This window comes from Castanea sativa, chromosome 9, assembly GCF_040712315.1.
Source record: "Castanea sativa cultivar Marrone di Chiusa Pesio chromosome 9, ASM4071231v1".
Classification (NCBI taxonomy): Eukaryota; Viridiplantae; Streptophyta; class Magnoliopsida; order Fagales; family Fagaceae; genus Castanea; species Castanea sativa.
Genome location: NC_134021.1, coordinates 30902152 through 30927126, shown reverse-complemented (window position 1 = coordinate 30927126; position 24975 = coordinate 30902152). Strand labels below are relative to the sequence as shown.

The following is a 24975-nucleotide window of genomic DNA, read 5'->3' as shown; positions in this document are numbered from 1 at the left end:
AGTATTTTGGAGAAACCTTTCTATATTGCACCTAATATATGGCATTGACACCTATGATAATAGTGGCCTTGATCGGTTTGAGGCCCGGAAGAAACTATGGGCAGAACTGGAGGAGACAGGCTTAGCTGTAAAACAGGAAGCGCACACCCTGCGAGTTCCCAGATCTCAACGTGGTGGAGAAGTGAGATAATACTGTATTTCACTTTTTTGTTTTTGAAAATTTGATACAGGTAACAGTTAACTATTTCTTTGGGGATTTGCTCTCTCTCTCTCCCCCCCCCCCCCTTCTTTTCTCCTAGATTATAGAGCCACTTGTAAGCAAGCAGTGGTTTGTTACAATGGAGCCCCTGGCTGAGAAAGCCCTTCGTGCAGTTGAAAGAGGAGAGTTAACCATCATTCCTGAAAGGTTTGAGAAGGTATATGGTTTTTTGTGTGTGTGTGGCTTCATATTGATTTGATTCACTTGCAATAAAAACTTCTTTTATTAATCTTGATTTTCTTCTTGGTGCCTTTTAGCTTTTGCCTTGCTGTAACTTCCAACTTGTGGAGCTTTTGCCTTGCTGTCTAATGCTTTTCCATTTGATTATGGTCTCTCTTAGTCATTCTTCACCCCCACCTTACGGATGGATTTTTCAACTCATTATATGAAAATATCTATATATATATATTTTTATTTACCATAAGTATTTTAATGAGTAATGCTACATAGTACATACACAACAATTTTCACAATAGTGGAGATGGCAGGTTTTTTTTGGTTCTCATTTTACTATCACTTTATCATTTGCCATTCACAACTTGCCACCTCAACAATTATGAATTTTATGAAAATTGTTGACTCAAGACTTATGGTTATAATATCATTAATTATCCTCAACCTGATCTACTTTGTATTGCAGATTTACAATCACTGGTTATCAAACATTAAGGACTGGTGTATAAGCAGACAACTCTGGTGGGGACACCGCATACCAGTTTGGTACATTGTGGGAAAAGACTGTGAAGAAGAATATATAGTTGCTAGGAGTGCTGAGGAAGCTCTTGAGAAAGCTCGTGCGAAGTTTGGAAATGATGTAGAAATCTATCAAGATCCAGATGTTCTTGACACTTGGTTTTCCAGGTCTATTTCTGAAAGACTAATAAGAATTCATATCTTTTTCTTGTGCACACATTATACACTTTAGAGTACAAATGGTACCACTTAACTAAATAATCCATAATTTTTTTTCTCAATGTGTGATTAAATGTGCACTTTTCCGATTTGTTGGAAGTTGGTTAAAGTATAGTTATAACTAGAAAAGATGAGATCTAAAGAGCTGTACATAAACAAAACAAATAAGCTAAAAAGCTAAAAGAAGAAGTTTCTAGCAAACAAGTTCTCAATTTAATTGTGTTTGCATGAATTTGGCATACTTCATGAGTGGCTTATGATTCAAAAAAATTGGAAGAAGTTGTTACTCAAACTGTTCTGCACTAAGAGACTTCAATTTTTATGGTTTTAGCTATTATGTGTTTGTGTTTTATTTTATTTTATTTTTTTCGAGTTTTGGTTCATCTTTTTCCTTTCTTGGCCTTGGATAATTTGACCAGAGGAAATGGTGAATGTTAGACAAAATAATAGTTGCAATAAGTTATGTTCCATTATGTCCTCTAGTTTACCTACATATATTTTTTCTCTCTTTTTCCCTTGTCTATAGGGTTTGAGTTTCGTTTATTTAGTAAGTTGGCATAGAGTACCCACCCCTATCTAGATGGGTGGGTTGGGGATTAAGAAGTTGGTGGTGTTTAATCAGGCTTCATTGGGAAGGTGGTTATGACGTTATGGGGTGGAAAAGGAGTCCTTATTAAAAATAAGGGTAAATTGCAAAGTGCACCTTTAAACTTCGGCGTTGTTTGGATTTTACACCTTTAAGTTTCCCTACATTAGCAAAAGTTGCCCCTCCGTTAGTGTCTCACTTATGTGGCCGTTAAGTGACACTCTATTGTTTGACGTGTAATTTTTTGCCAAGTCAGGCCGCCACATGTTAATTGGCCCAATTGAATTGTGACACATGTATTTACCCATTACTTGTAATAAAATAACTTAAAAATAAATCTTTAAAAAAACTTAAAATAAATATCTAAAATCTAAAAAATCATTAAAATAATTAAAATAAATCTTTAAAATCTAGAAAATTAAATCATATTAATTCATTGGTACAAACTACAAAGCACTAAGAAATAAGAATTACACAAATCTGACCGTGTATCAGATGAATTAAGCACCAAATCATCAAACTTATACAAAAATCCCACAGAACCTTCTCCAATTCTAAAACATCCAATCCCTCTCTCTCTCAAACTTAAACCTCCATGGCAGAGAGCTTTGAGCTCTGCCTTTCACTGCTGCTCGCAACTAACTGCCATTGACATTGTGGTGGTGGCTTTGAACTCAAACCCACTTTCTCTGTACGTTGGGCTGTTGTGCTCTAATGGGTCATGGTGGTTGATGGGTATTTGGTTTTTGTGTTCTGATGGGTCACAACAGTCAGTGGGTATGGGTTTTTTTGTGGTTTGATGGGTTACAATGGCGAGGGAGAGGATGGGTTTGCTGGGATTCTGTTGGTTTGGTTTGGTGGTTGGCTTGGGTTATCCCTCGAATGGGTTTGCTGTTTGGTGAGTGGGAGGTGCTCTTGTTAGGTGGGTGCTCTGGCAGTTGGGTTTGTTTCACTGGATTTGCTTTGATGGGCTGGTGGATTCGAAGGGTTTTTGGGTTTGATGGTGTGCTGTGTTTCATGGTTTGGTTGAGTTCGGTTCAAACTGAATTGCTTTGATTGTTCAATTTGCCTGGGTTTGATTATTTTTGGGTTCGAAGTTTATGGTTTTGATTTTTTGGTTTTGAATTTGCTGGGGAAATCAGTTTGTTGCTGATTGAATTTAATGTGTTGATTTTTTTGGGTTTGTTCATCTTGTTCATGGTGTTGGATTTTTCTGGGTTTGTTCAACTGTTTTTGTGTTTATTTATTTATTTTTAGTTTATGCAATTTTAAATTTCTAGAGAATTTATTTAGATAGTTTTTTTAAATGATTTTTTCGATTTTAGATATTTATTTTAAGCTTTTTAAAGATTTTAAAGTTATTTTATTACAAGTAATGGGTAAATACATGTGTCAGAATTCAATTGGGACAACTAACACTTGGCGGATTGACTTGGCAAAAAATATTACAAGTCAGACACCAATGTGTCACTTAACAGTCATGTAGGTGAATCACTAATGGAGAGACTGTGATGCAGGGAATGTGATGGGCTGTTTGTGTATGGTTTAGAAACAATGGAAGGGCTAAGTTACTTAGAACAAATTGATAGGTGGATAAGTTTCTCTGCAAGAACACTTAGTTCCAAATAGCACACAAAGGCTAACAATTCATTCAATTACCAAAACTGATTTACAAAGAGTTTACATTCTCCTACTTATGCTAGTTGTTTGGTATTGGCAGCCTCTAGATGGTTGACAAGTGTCTAAATCTTATAGGCTAAGGCTTAAGAAATCTTCTAACTAACTAACTAACTAACTAATTAGTTACAAGTGAATTAGGATATAGGCATATAGTTGCTTGAAATGCCCTGCATCAGACTGCTTTTGCTAACGGAAGAAAATTCAGGGAGTAAAATCTAAATTTTCAAATTTTAGGGTGTAAAACCAATCAACCCCACACTTTAGGGGCGTACTTTGCAATTTACCCTAACAACAAATATGGGAATTCTTTGGGAGGTTGGTGCTCAAATGTTAGTAGGGGGTTGTATGGGGTGAGTACTTGGAAGCACTACGAGAATTTTATACATTATGAAGTTGGGGATGGCCTTAAGAGTAAGATTTTGGCATTATCGATGGAGTGATGACTTCAGTTTCTGGTTGAAAATTTCTGGAGCTATCTGTGATGTGCCAAGATTGGGAGCTTGAATCTATGACATTATTTTTAAATGAGTTGTATTTGGCTGACATCTTCCAGGGGTCTGGCGATAAAGTGGTATGGTCTCTATCCAAGAGTTGTGGTTATTGTGTGAAGGATTTTTATATGGCTTTTAGGGAGAGGGGAGACTGATGATTTCCTTTGTGCAGTATTTGAAGCATTAAAGTTCTTCCTTGAGTTGCTTTTTTTGGATGGACAGCAACTTTAAACTTTGGGTCACCTTTTCTTACATTGTGACGTTGCAGGTGACTTATGGTCTTTTATTCTTTGTCTGTTCAGTGTGACATGGGTCATGCCTAGTTCGGTGTAGGATCTATTGGCCTGTTGGATTGGGAAGTTTGGTAAGCGTGACTGGGAAAAGGTTTGGAAGTAATTAACATTATGTTTGATGTGGATCATTTGGTGGGAAAGGAATGCACATGTATTTGGTGATTGGGCACTCTTGACACGAAAAATGAAGATCCGTTAGGCCAAAGATTTGACTTCAACACCTGACCTTGCAGATTTTTTAGATCAGCTGAATTTTCATTCTTGACATTCTTTTATTTTTATTTCTTTCCCTGTATACTATCAATCTGCCATGCTTGTATTTTTTTTCTCATATTTATTTTTCAATAATTCCATCACTTATTTAAAAAGATTCTATTATGTCCTTCCTGTTAATGGAAACCTTGATTTTATTTGTCTCCAACACTAGTTTCTGCTGCCTCACGCTCACTTGTTATCAAATTTATGCTGCAAGGAAAATTATTGCATGGTCTGTCTTCTTTGAAGAACTCTAAATGTTATTATGAAAACCAAGCTTATGTATTAAATTTTTTTTAACAATAAGAAAAGAGAGTGAAATTTGACCAATTTTCTTAAAATAAAAAAATGTTAGAGAAAGCATGTATTTGTTTTATATATTATGTCTCAGATTACGGATTTCATCTTCCAATCAAACTTTTGGATAAAAAGTATTGCTGAAAATTAATTTTTGATCAATTTTTTTTTATTATAAAAGATTATAAAACAAATGAACATTGGATCTTTATTTATTCATGTACTTATTTACTTTTCATGTCTTAAAATAGGACTTCCATGACTGCAGCAAAATTTTATTTTTGATCTGCTAGGTAATATTGATTATCAATGTGCTTTCAATGATTGTGTAGCTGCAAATGTGTAATCAATGAGTTAATTATGATATGCCATTGATAGTTTGTCCGAATACCAGATGGTTAATATGTCTTGCCATTGAGTTCTAGGCTTCTAGCTCAAATGACATCTCCTCCTCTTGTAAGAGCATGGTGGAGGGTAAGATGGTGGGTTTGATCCCCATTAAGTGCATGTGTAATTGCGGCCAAATATCTTATTCAAATTTTATATGGCTTAAAAGTGATCTTTTTGACAAAATATTCAAATTATAAGTTTCATTCAGTGGTTTAACAGGATTTTGCATTGAAAGTTTGCATTTATAGGTCATTTTATGTTTTTTTTTTGAATGATTGTATTAATTGTTATTTTTAGAAATAAACCAGATTCAGTAGCTGCTTAGATGATTTGATATTTGATTGTATTACTTGATTTCTTAGTTCATGAATATAGAATTTTGAAAATGAAGCATCCTTTTAATTTGTCTTATAGTTTTATCAAATCTCAGCTCTTGATGTTCTACTTTGTGGTTCCACACATGAACACTTAGTCCCTGGTTGTTCACATATTAGCTCTCTTGTTATCTGTAAATGATACATACTTACATGCATACACGCATACATACATACATACGTAGACATTCTTTTGAATAAGCTTTTTCTTACTCCTATGTTCAGTGCACTATGGCCTTTTAGTACTCTTGGATGGCCAGATGTTTCAGAAGAGGATTTTAGACGGTTTTATCCAACAACAATGCTTGAAACTGGGTAATGTGTTTCCCTAGCTAGCTTCTCCTGCCCTATTGATCTCTCTCTCTCTCTCTCTCTCTCTCTCTCTATATATATATATATATATATATATTATCTGATGCAGTAATGCCAGATGTGAAACCTGTGGCTGCTGTCTGAGGAATTTTTAGTGATGGTAACTTAATCTGATTAGTAGGTGCCTGTCATCTGCTAGGTGCCATTTATGCTGCTAATGAACTACAAATTTCTTTTTGTTTCCGATGAACTACAAATTGCTAACTTTATTTTGTGTTTTTGAGTCCATGAATAAAGGTTTACTATCTTATTTGAAAGATTGCAGAAGTTGATAGTGCTTTCATATATGGACAGGCATGACATACTGTTTTTTTGGGTGGCAAGGATGGTCATGATGGGAATTGAGTTCACGGGGACCATTCCATTTTCATATGTTTATCTACATGGACTCATCCGAGACTCACAAGTGAGTTTAGTGCATAGGTGAACCTTTTGCTTTGACATTGATATTATATTTACTAATTGCAGCGCTCAATGTGTTGTCTTTCTAGATCTCTCTCAAAGTTCAGCATACTATTTCTTTATTTGTTTTAGGTATTTCTGGTATTTGCCTCTATAAATTTCACTTTTTAAGCAGTGAAGTCCTATGCGACTTGAGCAATGAAGTCTTGTCCAATTTGATAATGGTGTCATGGAATTTGATGTTGTGATAGATGTTGAGACAAACCAAGCCATCAATTTAGGCATTGTAAGTCTATTGGACAAAAGGACTACATTGCTCTAAATTAAACTTCCAAATATAGAACTGAAATTTTTAAATCTAGGAAGCAAAGTTGAGCCAACTTTTCGTATCAAAAAAAGAAAAAGAAAAAAAAAAAGGTTGTGCCAACTTTATTTTGGAGGGGTCTGTCTGATTTGCTGTAGGAAGTAGAGATTTAGCCGTAGAACTTTTGTGATAAAAGAGTTTTAGAATAAAAGTGGTCTAGTGATGAAGTGTTTTTGTATGTGAGAAATGACTAAATGAGACATAATAAAAGTTCTTTGTATTTTCAACTTTGAACCCAATTAGTTTAATTAATGGCCAATGTTTATTTAGTTAATAATAATAATGATAATAATTATTATTATTATTTAGTTGTTATTATTATTGTTGCTGTTGTTGTTGTTGTTTGATGATGATGGAAAACACTTTATGACTGTTATGACTGTTACTACGCATGTTCAAAGGGAGGCAAACACTTTGGAAACTAGGAACCTTAAAAGTGCATGCATTGCGGCAGCAACAATCAACCAGTGGGCTATTATTGAGATATAATGGCAAACCCTCTGAGTTGGACAATCAGGCCTTCTCCTAGGATGACTACACTGTAGCATCAGGACATCTGCCACCCAGTAAACAAGGATGAACTCTATACCCAAGGATGGGTATGGTCAATTTCCAGCCATCATTAGCAAGTAGCTTCCTCACTTCCTCCTGAATAACCACTCTAGCCCAATTAACTACATCTCCTGAACATTTGATTGGTGTGTTCACTCATTTCTCTGATTATCATCCTGTCTCATCACCTCAGAGTGTTACTTTAGCCAACGGTTCGTTAGCCACTGTTTAGGGCTTTAGAGTCACTCATCTCAGTTCCTGATATTGAGTTTTTCACATTATTGGTTTTCCTTTAATTTGTTGGCAATTAGTAAATTCACCAAATAACTCAAGTGTTTTGTTAGTTTTTATCCTTCTATCTGTAATTTTCAGGATCTTAAGACAAAGTGGATGATTGGTATGGTAAGGGGCATGAAATTGGAGATCTCTATTAGCTGGATTTTGCACCTTTCTCTCCTCAACAAGCACTTCAATATTCACTATTCACTATCTTCTTTCTAGTGGCGTTGTCAACTTGGTCATCCATCTATATCCATTTTGAAGTGTCAAGTTGATGGAAATCTAGATCAAATAATTGAGAACTTGAACTAGAATTGCCTTAGAATTAAGAATCAAAGCTGGAATTACAGAGGAAAACTGGAGAAACACAGTTTCTGTCCAAGTCTGAAACAAAGTTAAATCTACATATAAAAAAAATTGATTCTACTCTTATATAACAAGCCTATTTATAATCTTTAATTACAAGGAAATAAACTAGCTAATAGTCACATCTAGGCAGGCTATCACAGCATAAGTCAAAGCTGAAATTAATGAGAATATATGACAGATTTGAGAAGTAAAAATAAGGGGCTGGCTGGCTGCCCTAAACAGTGGCTGTTTGGGGGCTGTTTTGGGGCTGTAATAGCAGATACAGGACCTGTTGGTTGCTGTCCAACACCAGAAGTTTCTCCTCTCCCATTTGTACTTGAATTCCCAACCTTAGATTGGTTAAAAATCCCCTGACCATACCTGGAACCACACTGTCCAGATCTCAAAGCAGGCCTAGTTTGTTGTTTCTCCACCAATAAAGCCCGGTTGTAGGCTTCTGGCATGTTCCACAATGATTGAAGGATAAGGACATCTTGGATGGATGGCTTCAATCCACTCAAGTACCTTGCAACCATTTGTTCTCCACTTTCATTTAAATCTACCCCTACTACAAGCTGGTGAAATGCCTCCATATACTTCTCAACACTACCTTCTTGCCTAAGGTTTGTGTAGGTCTTTGTAGAGTGCTTGGGTGTAGTTGAAAGGAAGAAATTGCTCACAGAGCTTTTTCTTCATCTTCTCCCTATAGCCTTTGAGATGTGGGGTATGATCTTTAGCTTGTTTGGTCTTTGTTGGGTGATGCCTTAGAGGGTAGTGGATTTGTTAGATTGTTGGACATGCAAATTCAGGCGTCATCGTAATATAGTTATTTGGAGGCTTGTGCCGCTCTGTTTGATGTGGTGTATTTGGCGGGAACGGAATTCTAGAAGCTTTGAGGGTTGTGAACAGTCTGTGATTGAGCTTAAGTGTTCCTTCTTTTTTACTCTTCTCGAATGGTGTCTTGTTTTACCATCTTTTTCCTGTATTTCCTTTCCTGTATTGCTAGATCTTTGTAATTTGGTTTCCTGATGTTTTTGCCTTTTTGTACATTTCCTATGTTCTGGGCTTTGGTTTTTAATAAAAATTTCTTTGTTACTTATCAAAAAAAAAATCTTGATCTTGACTCTACCAATTCGTTGGCAAGAAATTTGTAATTGTTCCCACCAAGCGGAAGATCTCCCTTAAGGCGAATAGCGACTACCTTCACTTTCTTTTCATCCATAACCTCATAATAATGAAACATCTCAACGGTGTTAAGCCAATACACAAAGTCTTCCGGTTTGAGACTCCCTTGAAATTCTGGAATTTCAACCTTGAAGTTGTAGTCTAGCCTTGGCTCATTTCTTTCCACACAAGGGCTTTCCCTTGGAGGAACTCCAAAATGAGAATGAGAGTCATTAGACTCATCAATAGCCTCATGAGGAGGCTGCAAACGCTGCACCACCTCTGTAAGTGAGTCAACTTGTCTCCTTGATTCTGCAATCTCATATCCTCTCTCTATATTTTGATTCCATCCACCATTCCTGTTCACTAGAGGGTTGGCTTTAACTCCTTCCCCAACTTCCATTTGATTTCCCCTTTTTCCACCTCTCTTTCCTCTCCTTTGGGCCATTAGAAGCTTCAAAATTTTTAAAAAATTGCAAATGGCAGCAACAGCACAAGTGATCAAATTTGTGATATTTTGCAGCTGCAACAGCAGCACAATACAGATTTGATTGGTACAAGGAACCTAGATCTGATTCAACGACTTGAATGGAGAGAGCAAAAAAAAAAAAAAAGAAACACAAGGAAATCTATGGATCAAATGATCAAATCAGTAGGGAAAAAGGAAACCAGATCTGTGCTCTAATATGAAATGATGGAAGTCAAGATCAAATAACTGAGAACTTGCTAGAATTGCCTTAGAATTAACAATCAAAGTTGGAATTACAAAGAAAAACTGGAGAAACAGACTTTTTGTCCAGGTCTGAAACTAAGTTAAATTTACATTAAAAAAAAAAAAAAAAACTAATTCTACTTTTACATACGAAGCCTATATATAATCTTTAACTACTAGGAAATAAACTAGCTAATAGTTACATCTAGACAAGCTAACCCCTTTGGATTAGTATTCTTCGATGTTATTTTATGTTATGTTATGTCAAATTATGTTCATTACTTTGTTACCTTTGTTGATGATTACTGACGAATGACTTGGTTATTCTTAATAAAAACTCACTTTGAAATCAAATTCTGTTTGGTCAGAAATTCATATCTTATGATCTGACAATGTGAAAATATGTCTCAAAGTCATCCTTTCCCTCTTATATGTTTGACAAACGCATTGTACACCAGACCACTTGTCACTTTGCTTACTTTGTTGATGACTATTGCTGAATGACTTGGTTATTCTTAATAAAAACTCTCTCTGAACTCAAAATTCAGTTTGACATCAGAGAGATAAAGTCTATGCGCCTATAGCCAATGGTGGTTTAGGTATAAGGAAACTTACTACTTTCAATAAGGCCTTATTGGAGAAATGGCTATGGCAGTTTGGGAAAAAGGAGAATCGGCTATGGAGGAGGGTGGTAGCTTCAAAGTTTAGGGAAGAGTGGGGGGGGATGGACTTCTAAGTTAGGTAGGGGACTTCATGGGTGTGGTTGTGGAGAGGTATTCACATGGGCTGAGAGGATTTTAGCAAAAATGCACATTTTGTTGTTGGGTTGGGGAATAGAGTGAGATTTTGGCAAGATGGGTGATATGGGGATCAACCTTTCCAATTGGATTTCCCGAGGCTGTATGGTATTGCTATTGACAAGGAGACCTTTGTAGAAGCTTCTTTGTCAAGGCAGGGGGCAGAGGGTAGAAGAACTTAGGATGTTCGTTTTATTCGGGAATTTAATGATTGGGAGATGCATGAAGGGCTGCATTTTCTTTGTATCTTGGGAGCCAATACTCCTTCAATGGATGTTGGAGACTGGTTGAGATGGAAGTTGAAGCCTAATGGAGATTTTGACATTCGGTCGTATTATAACAAGTTGTAAGATTCTCCTTCAGTTGTCTTTCCTTGGAAAGGTATATGGAGAGTAAAGGCCCTGAGGCGTGTTTCTTTCTTCGTTTGGTGTGTAGTTTGGAATAAGATCCTAACAGGTGATAACTTGAGATTGAGGGGCTTGGATTTTGTGGACAGGTGCATTATGTGTCGACACTGTGAGGAGACGGTGGACCACTTACTTCTTCATTGCAAGATGGCTTATCGGTTGTGGAGCTTTATTTTTATAACTTTTGGAATGTCGTGGGTCATACCTAGATCGATTCCAAATTTGTTTTATGGCTGGTGGAATTGGTTAGGGAAACATTCATCTCAGATCTGGAATTCAGTTCTGTTGTGCATACTATGGTGTCTTTGGAAGGAACGGAATCGGTGAACTTTTAAGAATTTGGATAGTTCTGACAATCAAATTCTTGCTTCTTTTACTCTCTTTGATTGGTCTCGGGCTTGGAGACTCACGACTAGTGATTCTTTCCCTTCTTGTCTTAGCTCTCTTTCTCTTTTGTAATTAATCTGTTGCTTGGTTTTCTTCTATGTATTTTCTCTGCTTTTTTATTCTTGTAACTTTCTGGTTTGCTCTGTGCTTTTCATGCATAGAGTAGCCTTTCATATATATATATATATATATCATTCTTACTTTTCAAAAAAAAAAATTCAGTTTGGCCAGAAACTCATATCTTATGATTTGACAATGGGAAAATGTCTCAAAGTCATCATTTCCCTCTTATATGTTTGACAAATGAATTGTACACCAGACTACTTGTCCTCACACCACAACAGATTGGTGTTACTGAGCGCAAAAAGAAACAGCTTCTTAATGTGGCTCAAGCCCTCTTGTTTTATACGAACATGCCTAAATGGTTCTAGAGTGATGCCGTATTGACTACATGTTACCTTATCAACAAGATGCCTTCCACTGTTCTTGATGGAGCATCCCCTCACTCTAATCCTGTTTCCTTCTTCTTCATACTTCCATTCGCCTCCTAGAGTTTTTGGATATGTTTGTTACAATCACAATTTTGTTCAAGGATTTGACAAACTTGGTCTTCACTATGTATTTCTTGGTTATTCATTGACAATTCTTGATGTCCCTTGTGGCCAATCTTGATTGTCTTCTCTATCAGTTGGATGCCAAGAACGCATTTCTCCATGGTGACCCACCTTGGGAAGTATATATGGGCAACCACATGGATTGGTTGCTTAAGGAGTATTAGGGTAGTGTCTACAAGCTAAAGAAAACATTATATGGTCTCAAATAGTCACCAAGAGCATTTTTTGGAAAATTTTCTAAAGTTGTCATGGAATTAGGTCTCTGCAAATCATTGGGTTTTCAATTTACATATTAATACTGAACGCATACTACTTGTTGTCTATATGAATGACAGTAATTATTGGGGATGATTTTGAAGGCATTACCAAATTAAGACAATTCTTACAACAACTCTTTCAAATCTTAACCAATTCTGTTAAGGATAAAGTTTAGCTATAAAATTACTTGTAACCTTAGGCTACAAACTTAATATCTTTTTATTGGAGGTGAATTTTGATAAATTCACCATTGGATTACATCTTCTTATATCCTCTATACTTGCAAAATTTCAATAAAATTAAAGATCAATAGCCATGTCATCTATAAATTTTTTAAATTGTAAGTTTTTGTAATTTAAAATTATGCTCAAAATAAAAATATATAGATCATATAGTAAATAATATCCGATTGACACAAAATTTAATGTGTATTAAGAGCATAAAAAACATGCAATTCAACGTTTAGATTTTCAAAATATGTTGTAATATTTATTTTACTGAGTGAGTTTATAGCCTTAAACTACAACTAATTTTGTAACTGAACTTTGTCCTTCCGTTAATTAGTTGGGAAGCTTATCTCATACATAGTTAGTGTGGTGAGTCAATTCTTAGGAACTCCAAGAATCTCAAATTGGGACGCGCGATACCTAAATAGAGCTCTAGGACAAGGCAAATTGTTGAAAAAGCATTCATCTTAAGGTAGATGGCTTTGTTGATGCTGACTAGACAAGATCACTTTCAAATAGAAGGTTCACCACGGGGTATTACACCTTAGGAGGAAACCTTATAACATGGAAAAGTAGGAAGCATAATAGAGTTTTCGTGGTCGAGTGCAAAAGAAAAATACAAAGCAATGTCGCATGTTACTAGTGAGCTACCTTGGTTACAACACTTCATTTGAGAGTTAGGCTTCTCAGTACCTACTCCTATTCCACTATCCTATGATAGATATGCATATTGCTTCCAACCCCATGTTCCATGAAAGGAACAAGTACATTGAAGTAGACTACCATTTCGTTTCTCATACTGAGTGGAGAAATAGCTACACCATTTGTGAGATTTGAGGACCAACTTGTTGATGTCTTTACAAAGTCTTTATGTAGAGTCGAGAAGAGTATTTGTTCCAAGCTAGGTTTACATGACCTATATCAGCTTCAAGTGGGAGTGTTAGTGAGAGTTGTATCATTCTAGAAAGATATTGTGATGCCCCATGATTGATTGGATATTGATTAAGTGTGTGTTTTGTGGGTGTTTGATTAGTCCCTCAATTGTGATAGACTAGTCCTTAGGGGCATAGTGCATATGTAGCTAGTGCTTTTTCTTTTGTATTGGGTTTAGACTACCTCCCTCTTGTACCAATCTTCTTTCAATATTTTCTTCCTGACTCCCCCCACCCAAAAAATTAAAAAAAAAAAAAAAAAACGCAAAAGAAAAGGAAATGCCAAAAATTGAAAAGTTCACAATACTTTTTTGTAAGTTTGAAAGCTTTTGCAGCAATATGTTTGCAATGAAGTTCAAAATAAACTGTGAAATGGAATCGTATGCTCTCTTTTGACAAGATCAATTTTATTCTCATTAGGTGTTTAGGACATCTTTTTTTTTCCTTGGCTTATCAAAAAAAAAAAAAAAAATCTTTCTAGTGTGGCTATATAGTTTACCATTGCCCTATATATTGATCTGTCTTTGTACTTCTAATAAATCTTTTCAGGGGCATAAAATGTCAAAAACACTGGGTAATGTTATAGATCCAATTGATACTATCAAGGATTTTGGCACTGATGCTTTACGTTTCACACTTGCCCTAGGAACTCCTGGCCAGGTTTGTTTGTTATAATTCCTTTAAACGCTGCATTGTTTCAACATTTTAACAGACTCTATGGGCTTATGAAAATTTACCTTATCAACTGACTTATATCCATTTCTTGCAGGACCTTAATTTATCCACTGAGAGGTTGACCGCCAACAAGGCCTTCACCAACAAATTGTGGAATGCCGGTAACTTTTTGTTGCAGAATTTACCTACTCGGAATGATGCATCTGCTTGGAAAAATATATTGGCTTATAAGGTTTGTTCATTTTTATTCTCTTTTGATGAGGTCAATGAAATAATACCATGATGCTAGGAAAAAACCTATATTTTATAGAACATTCTTTGTTTAACCAGAGAGGAAAGATTAATTACGTACAGAGAAAGTATACAACAGATACACCATCAATTATGATAGGAAATTGCTAGGATTATGGTTAAGTGATTAAATTCACCGTTTCCTAGCAATTTAAGTTTTTGGGAAAATTGGAATTTATCATGGTATCAAAGTAGGAGGTCTTGAGTTCAATTCTAGTCTCCACTCTACTTCCTATTTAAAATGTTAAAAATCCCATGTATTAGGCCCCACTTTTTAAGGGGGAGTTCAGGTTCACACGTGAGAGAGAGAGTGTTAGAATTATGGTTAAATGATCAAATTTATCATTTCCTTACAGCTTAAGTTTTTTGGACAATTAGTAATTTATCAAAAATTACAAAGATCAAGCTACACAAATAATTTCGAAAAAGAATAATATTTTGTGGTTGTCATCCAGTCATATACGCATCTTAGGAGTTAGGAATAAGAGTTTCAGGTATACAATTGATCTTTCACACACTTTTAAGATCCAACTATTTCTTTTTCTCCAAATGCATCACATGAGACAACAAGGGTGAATTTGAAATGCCTATCCATTGAGATCTACCAACTGACCTTGCCAACTAGATAACAGATCAATCACGCTTTGACATGTGACCCACTGATTTCGGAAAAGACTTAAAACAATAGTCCCCAACTCTCTAGCGATATCACAACAAATAAGATTACAACCAGCCACTCTTTTTTTTTTTTTTTAATAGGTAATCAGAAAACTTTTATAAATGATAGAAAAAAGAAATACAGGAAGTTCATGATGATGAACAACAAGAAATAAAAGGAAAAAACAGCACACTAAACCAAGGGTATTCAGAAAACTAAGCTAAGGGAGGACAAAAACTTAGAGAGAGAAGAACAATCTGTAAAACCCCAACAACGAGACCACTCCAAAATACTACAATGGCATAAAAATTTTAACTCAACCAGCGTCTTCTCTTTGTCCTTAAAGGATCGACGATTTCGTTCCAACCACACAATCCACATTAAGCACCCTGGAACTAAGTTCTAAATGTTCGAGTTATGCTTCCCATGCCACTGATGCCAGCAAGATAACAAACCCTCCACCGATCCTGGCATAACCCAAAGAATACCAAAGGCCTGAAGAATAAAAGTCCATAGGGAATGGGTAACAGGACAATGAAGAAGAAGATGGTTAACCGACTCCCTATCACAGCAACACATACAACACCTATTAGCCAAAGGGTGACCCTTAAGCATTAGGTTATCCAAAGTGAGGATTCGACCATGAGCAACAGACCACAGAAAGAACGCCACGCGCTTAGGAATCTTTGGTTTCCAAATCCCCTTCCAAGGAAACAAAGAATTCAAAGCACCCTGGATTGCAAGGTAGTAAGACCGAGTGTTAAACTTACCATCCCCTTTAAGCTGCCAGTAAAGGGTATCTCTCCTATTACCCTGAGGAATACGAGTTTGGATAAGCTGAAGTAGAGAAACTTATCAAAAAAAGTAGAGAATACGATGCAGCCAACTCCCAATCTTCAAAAGCTCTATAAAACGTTAAATTTCACACTCTAATAGTACCCCCTTCTGGAATCCACAAAACCTCAGAGATACAAGCATCCTTGACCGCTAAACATACATAGAGCTCAGGATAGAGATCTTTTAGAGTAGCATCACCAATCCACCTATCAAGCCAAAAGCAGATACGAGTGCCTTCCCTCACTACAAAAGACAGATGCTTAGAAAAACTCTCCCATCCTTCATTAATGCTACTCCATAGGCCACACCCATGGGACCTCCTGCAAACATTAGTGCTCCACACCCCCTTGACCCTTGCCATATTTTAAGGAGATAACACGCCGCCATCGATGAGTAACTTCATAGCCATATCTCCACAGCCATTTCCCTAATAGAGCTTGATTAAATGACACCACATTTCTTATCCCCAAACCACCCATCTCAACGGGTAAACACACCTTATCCCATGCCACCAAAGGATATTTGAAGCACCCCTCAGAAGACCCCTAAAGGAAATTCCTCTGAATACTTTCCAATCTAGCCGCCACAACTTTAGGAATAGGAAAAAGAGATAAAAAGTACGTCGGGAGACTTGAGAGGGTACTCTTTAATAACATGAGCCTACCACCCTTAGATAAATAGAGACACTTCCACCCAGAAAGCTTCTTCTCCAAAATAGGATTCCAAATCGAGGTTGTCTTAATAGTTCCCAACGACATCCCTAAATATTTCATAGGCAAATTGTCCACTCTACAATGAAGAACATTAGCCAAAGCATCTAGATTATTCACCTCCCCAACAGGGACAATCTCACTTTTCCCTACATTGACCTTCAAACCCGTAAACGCCTGAAAACAAGACAACACCAACCTTATGGATAGCAGCTGTTCCCTAGAGGCATCACAAAATAAGATAGTGTCATCAGCAAATAACAGATGGGAAATACTCACCCTAGTAGAATTCACAGCTCCCACATGAAAACCCGAATAAAATTACACTCCTCTGTCTTCTTCAAGAGTCTACTTAAAACTTTCATTATCAAAAGAAACAACAGCGGGGATAGAGGGTCCCCTTGTCTCAACCCACGAGAACTTCCAAAAAAACCTTCAGGAGATCCATTTACCAGGACTGAAAAACAGACAGACGAAATGCATGCCTTAATCCACCCCCTCCATTTCGACCCAAAACCCATCCGGCCCAACAAATAAAACAAGGTCTCCCAGTTTACATGGTCATAAGCTTTTTCAATATCCAGCTTGCAAGCCACACCCTGAATTCTGCTCTTCAACCTGCTATCCAGGCATTCATTTGCAATAAGCACTGAATCCAGAATCTGCCTTCCACCAACAAACGAATTTTGAGTCTCAGATATGAGATTATCCAAAACCACCCTCAACCTATTAACCAACACCTTGGACAGTAGCTTATACACACTACCCACCAAACTGATGGGGCGAAAGTCTTTAATGTTAACGGCATTACAATTCTTAGGAATTAAAGTGAGGAACGAAGCATTCAAAGACCGTTCAAACATAGAGTGGCAATGAAAATTGTCAAAAAAATCCATTACGTCCTTTTTCACGACACTCCAACATTTCTGAAAGAAAGCCATGATGAAGCCATCAGGGTAAAAGGGCTGAAAAACAAGTGAAACTTGAACAAAGAAACAACACTCCATAACACTAATCCAAGGAGGACAAGCCTCTCAAATTCACAAAGCAAAAAAAATTTCACAAATCTGCAAATAACCATCAAACTAATCTTCCTTGGTTTGATTTAGCCCTTATGGGGCTAGGCCCAACCAATAAAACAAGAAAAAAAGCTCCAAAATCACACATAAAAAAGAATGCCAATAAACCCAAAAGCCATTGGAAAATATAGACAAGGTGATCCTTTGTCTCCTTTGCTCTTCGTCATTGTCATGGATACAATGGGTAAAATGTTGGATAAGGCTGTCAATGAGGGTCGTGTATCAGGCTTCAGGGTGGGCAATCTAGAAGGAAGTTCTTTAGTAAAGTCTCATCTCTTTGCTGACGATACTCTGATTTTCTGTGACTCTGATGTTGATCAACTTTTGCTACTACGTATGGTGCTCATCTGGTTAAAGGCAGTTTCAAGTTTAAAAATTAATCAGGGCAAGTCTGAGTTGGTTCCTATGGCGGTGGTTCAGAACATTATGCTTTTGGTGGATGTGCTAGGATGCAAGTAGGGTGGGTCTTCCATTGGGTGCTAATTTCAAAGACAGGACATATGGAATCCAATTTTAGAGGAGGAAAGGATATTTGCAGGATGGAAATGTTTATATTTATCTAGGGAGGAAGAGTCACTTATATTAAGAGTGCTCTTTCGAGCTTGCCTACCTAACTTCTCTCTTTTTTTCCTATTCCCGCAGATGTGGCTAATCGTATTGAAAGAGACTAAACCTCATCTAGTTATATGGGCAGATGTTTGTACTCCTCTTTCTTCGGGTGGTTTGGGTATTAGAAGATTGTTTACCCCAATATACTTCCAGTATTCTTGGGTGACTCGTTTCCTTATTTACATAATTTAGTACTTATATAAAAAAAAGACCATTCACTCTAAATGGCTCCTAAAAATTTCACAAAAATTACCTTATTTACTTTGAGAGAGAGGCAAGTAAACCATATGATCGCCAGTCCAAGCTATCTGTACCAGTCCCAATGTCAACATGGTGTCATGCTGAGGTCAGTGTACAGATGCTGATGCCAGCACCCTCTATTATCCCAGGATCAATTTGATGGGTCCTAGGGCTGGATCGGGGCGCTCTGATGCCAAGTTGAGTTGTAGAATATGAAAATTAGGGTTAACAAAGAAAAAAGGGAAGAGGAGATTAGGGAGAGACAGAAAAGTAAGGTTTAGGGCATAGTTAGTCAAGCCCACACCTAGCATCTCTATATATTAAGAGAATTCAGAAAATTAGTTATTGCCTTTTTCACTTCCAAAAATACCCCTAATTTATTTAATCTATCCTTATTCCTGAAAATAAGAAATGAGGTTAAAACCATAAATAGACAAAAGTTAAAAGAAAAAAAACTACTGGTTATTAACTTCCCACTACCGACGTTTAAAAAAAAAAGAAAATAACTACCCCTTCCAAAAAAAAAAAGGAAAAACTATCCCATGTTTCTTTTTTAAACTATTACCTTATTAATTTTTTTTTTTTTTTGGATGTATTACATTATCAATTTGGATTTGGATAAACACGGCAAAGCTTCTAATTAAAATAGAAATCCTATTCTCTTCAAAAAAAAAAAAAAAAACCTATCTATTTTTTCAAATTGTGATGAAGGAAAAATTATGATACTAAACCCCAACAAAAAAAGAGAACCTCATTGCACGCACAAAGCGCGTGTGATGAGACTAATATATTTATGTTAAAGCAATATAGCAAGATTACAAAATTATACTTCAAGCAATATAAAAAAAAAAAAAAAAAAGTGGATAGAGAAAGTAACAACAATAACTCAACAGGTCTGATCAAGATTAGCAATAGAACATTGCATGTGAGCCGCTAAACACTACTTGAAATGCTCAATATGATACAGTTCCAAAAAAGCCTCTAATAGAACCTGATCTCCACACCATAAGTCATGCCAAAATTTGAGAGCTAGTGCCCTTATCCACCTCAAATCTACAAAGGAAGGAGGTGCCTCTTGAGGTAGAGGTCATTGGCATGATGCCTTAATGTCGAAGACTGTAATTATACCATGTTTAATTTGATTAGGAATTTGATAAGAATACCTCTGATGTGAGGATCCTTTAAGACTGGTTATTCTATCCAGAAAACCCTTGTACATGATAAACTTGAATTATCTCATATATTCTACTTTTAGACATTCAATAATGTTATGTCAAAAATTAAATAAAATTGGGATAAAAAATAGATAACAATAGCTCACATAAACTCAAATGAAAAAAATTAAATTAAGACAAAGGGTAATAAATTGGGGATTGTATAAGATAAGAAAAACTATATTTTTGTTAGTCAAATGGTACTAAATTGAGGGTATGATTGTCACTTTTATTATAAATTTTCATAGCCTTTAGAATGTAGACACCCACCTTTTTTTGAGGGAATCAACTTTACCATAGAATTGAGGTTTGGTGGCAATTCATACGCTTGTGGACATCTGAATCCCCTTGAGCTACAACCAAACAAGGGAAGGTTTAAAATCTATTAGGTTCACGGGAATCTTGAAAGATGACATGAGGACTAGGAGTTGCAGTGATTAGATAATTTCTCTGAGATGTTATTTTCCATCCAAATTAGTTTGTGTATGAAAGACAAGGTGATTTGGAAATTAAGAAAAATGGGTGTTTCAGTGTTTGCCTTGTATTATTAGGCTTTAAGAGGGAATTCTGTTTCCAAATTCCCTTGGCAGGCAATATGGAGGGTAAGGCTCCTTTGACTGTGGCTTTCTATGTGTGGCTACTCAGTACTCACCATGGAAAATCTCTAGAAATGAGGTGTGGTGGTTGTTAATTGATGTGCAATGTGAAATGGCATGCGGAGCATGTTGATCATTTGCTTTTGCATTCCCCAATAGTGAGGGTCATGGAATTTCATGTGTGGTTTTTGGAGTAAAGTTCGTAATGCTTGAAGCATTGATGGGAGAACTACAAAGCTGGGGTTGAAACCTATTTCACTCATAAAGAGGGTTTCAGATGTGGCAGATTTGGAAGGAGAGAAATCAGAGAACTTTTGAAGGGCTAGAGTTAAATATTGAGAGGTTTAAGTCCCAATATGCAGGCACTCGTTTCTATTGTATGTCTTTGGATGGAGTCAACCTTGGGAAATGTAATTCTATAGGCTCTTTGTACCCTTAAATGGACGGGACAATAAGGGTGATACAGCCACTATACTCCATTTTGTTTCCATTATGCTTTTTGTATTCTTGAGTCTTAATACAATTGATTGTACTTATTACTCCCTCCTTCCTATTTTGTTTGGCTTATTTAGAAAATCCAACTTGTTAAGGAAACATCATGTAATGCGTTTGAGGATACTCATCCAAAAAAAAAAAAGCATTTGAGGATGAAATTTACTTAATTTTGAAAGTTGAGGGACTAAATTGGCACAATTAATATTTGAAGGGCTAGAGTTAAATATTGAGAGGTTTAAGTCCCAATATGCAGGCACTCGTTTCTATTGTATGTCTTTGGATGGAGTCAACCTTGGGAAATGTAATTCTATAGGCTCTTTGTACCCTTAAATGGACGGGACAATAAGGGTGATACAGCCAGTATACTCCATTTTGTTTCCATTATGCTTTTTGTATTCTTGAGTCTTAATACAATTGATTGTACTTATTACTCCCTCCTTCCTATTTTGTTTGGCTTATTTAGAAAATCCAACTTGTTAAGGAAACATCATGTAATGCATTTGAGGATACTTATCCAAAAAAAAAAAAGCATTTGAGGATGAAATTTACTTAATTTTGAAAGTTGAGGGACTAAATTGGCACAATTAATAGTTGATGAACTAAATTGACATAATTAATAGTTCAAGGACCAAATTGAACATTAACTCTGTTGTTGGATGACCAGATTAGTTCTTTGACCAAAAAAACCATAAATGTGAAGATAAATATTTGCAATTACTCATAGCCATCATGTCATCAAGGATATATATATATATATATATATATATATATATATAAAATATTTTTTTGTATATTTAAAAGATTTTTTTTTTGTCAGTTTGACAGTGAGGAGTCTCTAATTGGGATACCTTTACCAGAACGTTGGGTGGTAAGACAACTGTGAAAATTTGTTTTCTATATTGCCAATTCAATGTATCTCCTTTAGTTACCATTTTTCTTTCTCCTAATTCCAGGTCTCGAAACTTCATTTGCTTATTGACATGACCACCGCAAGTTATGATAAATTTTTCTTTGGAGATGTTGGAAGAGAAATATATGATTTCTTTTGGGGTGATTTTGCTGATTGGTAAGTCTGATAATAATAATAATAATAATGAAGTTTTTATCAGAATATAAATCTTTATATTTTATCCATATTCAGTTATATTTTAGAGAATAGTCACTTAGGGCCTGTTTGGATTGAGCATCATCTATTATAACTCATAATTCAAACTCAATTCCCATAACTCATATCACTATCTCTATTTTTGCACTCACTCAAATTAAAACTTTTTTGGTTTCATTCTTGGTCCCTATAACTTAAAATATTAGACAAAGTGGTGGGACCCATTTACTGTGCTGGGTCAGAACAGTCCCTTCTCTATCTTCCTTCTCTTTCATTTTTTTCATTTCACGCCTCTCTTCCCGACTTTGACATGTTTCACTTCGAGCTATCACTCACCATTGTTTATGGCTTTCAGATAGAGACGGGTGGCATGGCATAACTTTTCTTGCATTATGCTAAGAGCCTAAGATAATAATTCAGCAATCAACCAACCCACCATTGCTTCTGTGGCCTGGAACTGGAGATAAAAATTTGAAAAGATAAAAGCTTTTGCGATAGATTTGTACCAAACAACATGCATGGTGATCAAATTAACAATGTATTCCATATTCCCATTGACTCTAGACTTGATGGCTACAAAATTTATTTCTATTAAAGCACAACATAAGCTGAAGATAGCTAGCCACACCATTACAGCATCAATGGTGTGTAAAAGAGAGAGGGGCCGTGTCCTTTGGTCAGACCCAAAATTGGCAGAACAGACCGCCAGTGACAGATCGTGTCCTTCGATCAGCTCGTGTCTTCAGCTGGACAGGTCCTCTTCGGCTGGACAGCTTCTTAACTTCAGATGCACCAGATTCTTCAAGGGAAGAAATGTGAGAGGCGGAAGAGAGAAGGTGAAAGAGTGTGGGTATGTGGTGCTGTGAGAGTGAGAGAAGAACAGATGAGAGTGTGCCACGGAAAAGAAAAAGAAATGAAACAAGGAAAAATGAACCCAGCCCCAACGGTCTCAATTAATATGACATGACAACACATTGTTGTGGGACCCACCAATGCAACAATCTTGCCATTGAAACTCAAATCCAATAACATGAAAACAGCAAAATCTTGTTTCCAGTTTTCATCACTCAAACTCAAATTTTTGAGTTTTGAGTGATGAGAACAAAACTCAAGAATCTGTCCAAACATGCATTTTCTCAGTAGGCCCCACATTTATTGAGTTTTGGGTGATGAAAACTGAGTTATATAACTCAGTTTTTGCTTATCCAAACACCCTGTTACTGGTTAGACACAAACCTAAGGTTTCTCCATAGATGTCTGGTACGGTTGGAAAGTGAGTAGCTACATAAAAGAATGATGTACATTTCCTTGATGTGCTGGCCAAGTCCAATTAGTTGAAACTGAGTAGCTATCCTAAGTAACATAAAAGAATGATGTACATTTCCTTGACATACTGGCCAAGTCCAATTAGTTGAAAAAACCATATACGAAGTATGAAAAAAATTATCAATTATATGCTTTCAGTTTCTTTTTTAGTTTTTTTTATGAAAATACCATTTTGGTCCCTACATTTTTTTTTTTTTTTTGATAAGTAAGAAAGATATGTATAAATAAAGCTATTTTATGCAAAGGGGCACAAAATAATCTAGGAGTGCAAAGAAAGAAAGGAAAGAGCAAAAACAAAAACTTAAATACAAGAGAGAAGAGAACTAATAAACAAAGGGAGGGATTCACTAGATGTAATTTCCCAAGCCCTTGACCAATCAAACAAAGAACCATTGAAAGAAGCAAGCAACTGACCATCCGAACTATCCATATCCTCAAATGTCCGCCTATTACTCTCCTTCCATATACACCACATCAAACACAACGGAACTAAATTCCAAATATGTGAAGAGTGCTTTCCCAACCAATTCTACCAAACAAAAAGAAGACCTAGTACCGATTTTGGTAAGACCCATATAATGCCAAAGGATAAGAAAATAAAACACCACAACCAATAAGCCTTTTCACAAAGAAGCAATAAATGTTCTATTGTCTCCCCACAACAACGACACATTACACGCCAATAAACAAAATCGAAACTCCCAAGTCTCAAATTATAACCCGTAAATATCTTATCCCAAGTTGCAGCCTAAACAAAAAAAGAAACTCGTCGAGGTTTCTTAACTTTCCAAATACCCTCCTAGGAAAGACGATGGGAATAAGACCTTGGAATTCATTATAAAACGAACGAATGTCAAATTCCCATTCTTCTTCAACTTCCGTTTCATGCGATCCTCATTTTTAGTTGAATGGGTGTTGGATTCCAAAATACTAAGGAAATCCAACACTAAGTCCAACTCCCAATCATTCAGATCCTAAGTAAAACTTACATCCTAGCTCCCCTCCCCCACCCCCTACCTCTACTAAGGAAAACTCTTCAGAAACCTCTCTATTAATTGCAATCTCATACAAAATTAGGAAAGTCAATTGAAGAGGTTTCTCCCCACACCAACAATCTTGCCAGAGTTTTACTCTATTTTCCACTCCAATCTCAAAACGAGTATGTTGGCTGAATGCCTCCCAACCCATTCAGATGGCTCTCCATAAGCCACAACCATGAACACCCCTACCCAATCTTGCCAGAGTCCCTAATAAGGCTTTAATAAAGGTTATGAGTTTCCTTATCCCCAAGGCCCAATAGCCCTTGGCGCACACACTTTGCATCTTCTCGATCTTATTAGCCACATAAGTAGGAATTGTGAAGAGTGACAAATAATAGGTAGGATGACTCAATAACATACTTTTGAGCAATGTCAATCTACCACCTTTTAACAAATAAAGCTTCTTCCACCTTGTTAATTTCCTCTCACTTTTCTCCAAAATAGGATTCCAAATTGAAGGGGACTTATGAGGAGCCCCCAAAGGCATGCCAATGTAAGACATAGGCAAAGACCCAACCCTAGAACCCAAGATAAGCATGCACATTATCAACCTTTCCTATTGGAAACCATTTCACTCATATGCACATTTACCTTCTAGCCCGTCACAATTTGAAAATAGAGTTGCAACATTTGTATATGAAGAATCTGTTCCACATCTTCATCACAAAAAATAATCGTATCATCTGCAAACAAGAGATGTGAAACATATACCTCATCACCCTGCCTATCCTCGGCCTTGAAACCTCGT

The 24975-nt window shown here is 36.3% G+C and overlaps 1 protein-coding gene across 2 annotated transcripts in view; it reads left to right on the top strand.

The window, feature by feature from the left end:
• The window catches only part of LOC142610591 (valine--tRNA ligase, chloroplastic/mitochondrial 2), a 76613-nt gene that overhangs the window by 35720 nt on the left and 15918 nt on the right, over positions 1-24975 (top strand). For both annotated transcript variants that reach the window (XM_075782438.1, XM_075782439.1), the window contains 9 exons: positions 64-181; positions 300-416; positions 900-1120; positions 5763-5852; positions 6204-6315; positions 13902-14012; positions 14122-14259; positions 21574-21624; positions 21710-21822. In XM_075782438.1, the coding sequence (XP_075638553.1) occupies positions 64-181; positions 300-416; positions 900-1120; positions 5763-5852; positions 6204-6315; positions 13902-14012; positions 14122-14259; positions 21574-21624; positions 21710-21822 (1071 nt within the window). The remainder of the gene's footprint in view (positions 1-63; positions 182-299; positions 417-899; positions 1121-5762; positions 5853-6203; positions 6316-13901; positions 14013-14121; positions 14260-21573; positions 21625-21709; positions 21823-24975) is intronic.